Below are 6,869 nucleotides of genomic sequence, written 5' to 3'. Positions count from 1 at the left end.
GGCCCCGGTGGTGGGGAGCCGCTGGGCTCCCCGGGTCTCAGGCCCCGGTGGTGGAGAGCGCGCTGGGCTCCCCGGGTCTCAGGCCCCGGTGGTGGAGAGCCGCTGGGCTCCCCGGGTCTCAGGCCCCGGTGGTGGGGAGCCGCTGGGCTCTCCTCCCGCGGAAAGGCGCCGCGTTTCACTGCGAAGTCACACGGGACACGCGACACTTGGGTCAGGGTCTGCGGAGTCGGGGAGAAGAACCTGAAACTGCGTCCCCGGGGCTCCCCGGCCAGGGCTCCCCCCTCTGGGCACCGTGGCGCCGAGCATCTGTTTGGAGGCCGGTTCTGGGCCGCACCCGAGCGCAGCCCTGCCCACCGTGTCCCTTTTCTGCAAAACCACACCTGAAGCCGCTCGAGCCACACAGGCCCCCGGCTGCTCGCAGAAGGACACACGGACGCCCGGGCCCTTGTGTGACCTAGAGGCCCGGGAAGGAAGAGGAGGAGAGGGGCAGAGGGCCAGGGCCTCTCCTGGAGCTGCCGGGGCGCATCTTCCTTGCTCCTCACAGGATGAAGGCGACCGAAGTGTGAGCAGCTCCCAGCATGCTGCTTCCTCTCTAGACCCTGCTGCTCACCTGATGGGACCATCTTTCGCGCCTCTGTCTCTAGTGGCCTCACTTCTCAGGTCAGCACTCTGACTTCACGGTGCCACGGCTTCCCGAGGTGCAGGCCTGGCCTGAGGTGCCAGGGCTGCTCTGGCAGGAGCAGGGCCTGGCACGGGTGTGTGCACACGTGTGGCTGTGGGTTCTGCAGGGTAGGCTGGGATGACAGCCCTCAGCTCCGCTCCCCTGAGACCAGGTAACCCTCTTCCTAGGCCCAGAACCTGCAGGAACAGGAAGGGGCTCACTCAGAAACTTAGTAGCTTTCTTGCCCTTTCTTTTTCAGATTCTTGTCCTGTTGCTCTATTCAGGTCACACTCCGTGAAAACACCTGCCCATAGGAAGATTTGGCATTTGTGTTGTCAGAAAAGTGTGGGGCCATGGGGTCCTTATAGCTAGTGAATGCTTGCCAGACCCTGCTTACATTAGCAGTGGAGAGAGACAGGGTGGGTGCGTGAATAGGTAGACCACAGGGCCAGGGCTCAGAGCCTCAGGAACTCCACAGCTAAGTTGTTGGGTCTCACTCTGATGGGGTACAGGCTATGACGCTCAGCCTCAGCCATTGCTGGCCTGGGCTCTTGGTTGTGTCCAGTCCGTGGTAACGCTCTGCTGGGCATGTCTTGGTTGTGTCCAGTCCGTGGTAGCGCTCTGCTGGGCATGTCTTGGTTGTGTCCAGTCCGTGGTAACGCTCTGCTGGGCATGTCTTGGTTGTGTCCAGTCCGTGGTAACGCTCTGCTGGAGATGTCTTGGTTGTGTCCAGTCTGTGGTAACGCTCTGCTGGGCATGTCTTGGTTGTGTCCACTCTGTGGTAACGCTCTGCTGGAGATGTCTTGGTTGTGTCCAGTCTGTGGTAATGCTCTTGTTGGGGATGTCTTGGTTGTGTCCAGTCTGGTAATGCTCTGCTGGAGATGTTGGCCTCATATTGCATAGGCTAGAGCACAGAGTTTCTCTTCCACCCCAGTTTCTTTGTTACTTTGGAACTTACAGAAGTTGTTCTCTGTAGAACCAAATGCTAGACTTGGTCAGACCTTGTACGTACCCACAGTGTGATTCCACGTGGGCTGCCGTATCCCCGTGTCTTCAAGAGCCTGTGGATGGGGGGGGTTGGGGGAGGGTGCTGCCCGCTCCCAGAGGTGCTGTGCCCACCCACCGCCCACATGTCCTTGCTAGGACAGGCAGCTGTCATTACACTTAGGAAGAGGTGACATCTTTCCTTTGTTACCCTAAAAAATTTAGTAGTATTGAATACAGTTCCTATTTATTGTGGCCTTTTTGTGCATCTTTGGGGGAAAGTTGTGGATTTTTTTTTAAATTTTGTTTCCTACTTAGGTTGTCTTTATCTTGTCAGCTAAACACTCAGATCTGCTAGTTTTCAGCACTGTTTTCTCCACTGTGAACCCGAAGCTCTCTGATTTAGGGAGTGGCACAAGGAGGAACACAAGCCTTGGCTTTCTCCAAGTGCCTCATTTTTGCTGGGATGCTGGCCTGCTAGGAAGCAGCACCACATGCCGCCTTTCCCGTCTCAGCATTGTGTGATCGTGTGATAGACACAGCAAGAGCAGCTCCTAGAAGTGATCTTCCTACTTACGCTTCCCTGTGGCTGCAGTGAAGGACCTATATCACCATATCCACTTTTCTTTTGTTGAGATGTGGTCTCGATAACTTGGCCGAACTAGCCTTAAACCATGATCTCTTCATCTGTGCCCATAGGAAACTGAGATTGCAGTCATGAACAGCCCCTCTTTTCTGCTAGTACAGGGGTTTGAACCCAGGGCTTCACACATTGCTCAGCAGACACTCTTGACATGAGAGCCCCAAATTTTTGGTGCCAGTCCTGAAGCTTGAACTCAAGGCTTGGGTGCCATCCCTGAGCTTTGTTTACTCAAGGCTAGTGTTCTGCCACTTGAGCCACACCTTCACCCCCAACTTTTTGTTAGTTAATTGGAGATAAGAGTCTCACGGACTTTTCTTCCCTGGACTGGCTTTGAACTAATCCTCAGATCTCATCCTCCTAAGCAGCTAAGTTTACAGGTATGAGCCACCAGCTACTGGCTAAACTCAGCTTTTTGCTGGAGTAGAGAAGCCTATGCTGGCTTCAAATGGTAGGATTAGCTAGGATTACAGGTGCAAGCCTATACTAAGGCTCACTTATAAAATTAAATAAGCCTGGCTTATTCTTTTTTTTCTTTTTTGTCAGTCATGGGGCTTGAACTCTGGGTCTGGGCGCTGTCCCTCAGCTCTTCAGCTCAAGGCGAGCACTCTACCACTTGAGCCACAGCGCAACTTCTGGTTTTCTAGTGGCTTATTGGAGATAAGAGTCTCACGGTTGTTCCTGCCAGGGCTGGCTTTGAACATCCATCCTCAGATCTCAGCCTCCTGAGTAGCTAGGATTACAGGCTAGAGCCACCGGCGCCTGGCTGGCTTATTCTTTTTTAAGGACCCTTCATCCTGATTTCCAATGTGTCTGCCTTCATTTACGTTATTACCAACAGAGCATAAAGTACCTCCCTCCACCACTTCCTTGCCAGCTTTTGCTGTTTCAAGCTTTATTTATTTATTGTGAAAATACTGTACAGAGGGGTTACAATTACATGGGCAAGATAATGAGTACATTTCTTTCTCTTTTCTCTTTTTTTTTTTGCTGTTTCTTTTCTTGACTGTCATTCTTCCTGGGCTGAGATGGATTCTGTTATTTTGATTTGCATGTCCTATATGGCTAAGAATGTTGAACAGTTGATTGTTAATACTTTTTCAAGTGAACATGAATATCTTCTAAAGGTTTGTCTACCTTTCTGTGGATGTCTCTTCATTCTGAAAATTGTTTTGCCAGTCCTGGGTCTTGAACTCAGAGCCACCTGGGTACTGTCCCTGAGCTCTTTTGATCAAGGCTAGCACTCTGCCACCTGAGCCACAGCTACACTTCTGGCTTTTTGGTGGATGATTGGAGATGTGTCTCAAGGATTTTCTTGCCCAGGCTGGTTTCAAACCATGATCCTCAGATCTCAGTCTCCTGTTTAGCTAGGATTACAGACATTAAGTGCCCAACACCCCATGAGGAAGCATTTTAATTTGATGCCATCTCATTTGTCAGGTTTTGCTCCTATTTCCTGAGCACCTGGAGTGCTCTTCAGAATGTCATGGCCTCTGCCTGGGCCTTTATGCTTTCTTTGTAGCAGTTTCAAAGGTTCAGGTCTTACATTCAGATCTTTGATCCATCTGCTATTCAGCTCGTGAGAGGCAGGGTTCGTTTCAGTGTTCTGAATGTAGACAGACAGTTTTCCCAGTACCATTTGTTGCACAGCCTGTCTTTAATGTTCGTGAGCCATCCTGTCTTCTGTCCAGGTGCTGGGTGCTGTTGGTTTCACATATCCTGGACCTAGTCAGGAGATGGGGTACTGTTCACCCAGCTCCAAGGACTAAAAGTGACTAAAGCCCTCCTCTGAATTGCAGATGCCTGGATCAGTTAGCAGAGCCGGGAGGGGTGGAGAGGCAGAGGGGCAGCCTTGAGGAAATGTGAATACATCAAACAAGTTGACCAGCCCTGGGGAGCCCAGCTCTGGGGCTGGTTTGTCTCAGGCTTTGCTGATGCTTGGTCTCCACCCAACATGTGACCTTTGTCTTTAAAAACTTGGTGCGAGCTATGTTCAGGGCTAAGGACTGCAGACTGCTAGTGCTCCAATAAAGACTCCAAAATTGGACCTCTCAAAATGTGGCTTCCCTTTTTCTTGGGACTGGATTTATATCCGATTTAAAGCATAATTACTGCACAACAGTGGCTGTGTGGACTTATCTGAGGCTCTGGCAACTCAGGGTCTACGCTGCTTTTTGTGCCAGTACCATATTATTTCTGCAACTGTGTCTCTGTAGTATAGTTTGAAGTATTGTGATACCTCCAGCATTATTCTACTTACTCAAGATTTCTTTAGTTGTTTGAGGTCTTTTATGTTTACATACAAACTTTAGGATTGATTTTTCTATTTCTGTGACTGATGGCATGGTGATTGGTGGAGACTTTTGAATCTGTAGATTTCTTTCAGCCATTTCCACAATATTAATGTTGGCAATCCATGAGCATGGGGGGTCTTTCCATAGTCTACTGTTTTCTTCCACGTTTTGTAGTTTTCACTATAGAAGTCTTTTGTCTCCTTAGTTATAAGATCTCTTCCCAGGCTTTTTTTGTTGTTTTGCTTTGAGGCTACTGTGACTGAGATGTTCACCTGACTTCTTACTCAGACTGTTGGTTCATTTATCAGAAAGCTACTTTTTTGCTCTTATTTTGAGACAAGGTCTTGCTATGTGGCTCAGGCTGACCTGGTGGGACTGCAAATTCCTGAGTACCAGGGTTACTGGCACACACCACTACAACTGTCTTGTGGAATACTTGTTTTTTGTCAGTGGTGGGGCCTGAACTTGTGGGACGCTGTTCCTGAGCTCTTTTGCTCAAGGCTAGCACTCTACCATGTGGAGCCACAGCACCACTCCGGGTTTTCTGGTGGTTTATTGGAGATAAGTCTCACAGACTCTTCTGCCTTGGTGAGTTCTTTATCTTTGCAGCCAGGTGGATGGTGTGGTGGGATAGTTACCCCTGAGCAAGCTTGGTGTTAGCCCTGGGTCAGTAAGACCTTACTATACTTGCCCCAGCTGCTAATTCATCCTGTGGTGGTGGTGTTCGCAGGCCTGTGTTGATAAGGGCCTGTGGCTGCTAAGTGCTGGCTCTAGAGCTGTAGCAATCAGCCAGCCTTCAGCTGCCTACCATTCCCTTAGGTAACTCAGGCCTCCGGCCTCTGAGTGGGAGGTGATGGGACTGGGGAGGACTAAAGGTACTTCAGGGCATTTGTGGGGCTTGCGGTTTTTAGGAAAGGGCGGGAACCTTGCTGTGTATAGATCTGAATTCAGTGTGCTAACAACCTTTCCAGCTAGTGTTAGCCAAGGTTCCTAGTCCAGGGGTAGGACTAGATCTGCATGAGGTCCTGAGTGTCATGGCTCCCATCATGGTCTAGTGGACACAGGTGGAGATCCTCAGGCTGGGCCTGACGCTGGGTGGTACTTTTGCCTTTTAGGGGCAAAACCTATGGCCAAGTTGGTGAGAGGTGTGACTGGTTAAAGATCAGTGGGAAGGAAGGCCCAGAAGCTCCTGGCTGGGAGGGGGAGCGCGTGGAGGTCAGGCGACTGGCAGGAGTGCTGCGGGTGTTTGAGCCACTCGTTCGGCTGCCTTCTCTTTCTGTTGGTGTTGTGGGAGTGCAGTGTTGGGCCACGTGCTCTCCGGCACTGGGTGTGCCGGGGCACTGGGCTTGCTGGGACCAGTTCCCCAGCAGGGCCTCCAGTCACACTTCCTTCCTGACTCTACACCCTTTCCACACTAGGTTCGGGCGGCACTTTGAGTCGCCGCTCCTGTGGCAGAGCATAATCATGATCCTGACCATGCTTCTGATGCTGAAACTCTGCACCGAAGTCCGCGTGGCCAACGAGCTGAACATAAAACGTCGCTCCTTTGCAGGTGGGTGATTAACAGTCTGAAATAAAGTCTCACTAAGTCAGCAAACAAAATGTCTCCTGTTCTTTGGTGAAAGAAAGGCCACTTCAGTGTTATCTAAGCAGCTTCCATTTCACTAAATGGTGGTTATCTGTAAGGACAGTAAGTTAAATGGTGTTTTGTGTGAAATAATTCAAGATAAGAGTTTCGTGCAGGAATCTGGACAAGGAGTTAACAACTCCGTGGCCTGACTCTGTTCTATCTCAGAAAGATGGAACAGGAGCCAGCCAGCAACGTGACAGCTTATAGGCACAGCCTGGCCATCAGACACATCCTTCCCACATACCTTGTTGGCTGTATATCCAGAATTATGCGTGGGTGCTCCCTGCCCCAGAGCAGGTTCTGCGTGCTCTGCCTGTGTAGGGTATAGGTGGGACCAATTGTGCTTATTAGCAGGTGCAGCCATGCCTCAGATCCAGGCCACTCATCAAACAAGAAACACTTTTGCCTTCTCCTTTGCGAATGTTCCTTCCAGTCAGACATGCCTGGTGTGAACGTGTATGAGGACAAACTTCTCGTGTGCAGGAAGGTTAAAGCTTACTTCCTGTTACTTTTTTTTCTAATGGAAACAACTCCCTCCTCTACCTGCACCCCTTTGCAGTGTTGGGGATTTAACCCAGGGCTTCACCTGTGTACACAGGTGCTCTACTGCTTGAGCCAGGCTTCCAACCATTTCTCTCTTATTTTAATTTTTTTTTTTTT

General features: G+C 50.4%; 1 protein-coding gene across 1 annotated transcript in view; it reads left to right on the top strand.

The window, feature by feature from the left end:
* Positions 1-545: 545 nt before the first annotated feature.
* Positions 546-6,869, top strand: part of Pqlc1 (PQ loop repeat containing 1) — a 22,107-nt gene continuing 15,783 nt past the window's right edge. The window contains exons 1-4 of the mRNA XM_013026120.1: positions 546-562; positions 645-698; positions 789-833; positions 5,998-6,131. Of these exons, the coding sequence (XP_012881574.1) occupies positions 546-562; positions 645-698; positions 789-833; positions 5,998-6,131 (250 nt within the window). The remainder of the gene's footprint in view (positions 563-644; positions 699-788; positions 834-5,997; positions 6,132-6,869) is intronic.

Source organism: Dipodomys ordii, unplaced genomic scaffold (assembly GCF_000151885.1).
Source record: "Dipodomys ordii isolate 6190 unplaced genomic scaffold, Dord_2.0 Scaffold91, whole genome shotgun sequence".
In the NCBI taxonomy this organism is placed as follows: Eukaryota; Metazoa; Chordata; class Mammalia; order Rodentia; family Heteromyidae; genus Dipodomys; species Dipodomys ordii.
Note: the sequence above shows the minus strand (reverse complement) of the source record. Positions and strands in the feature narration are given on the sequence as shown.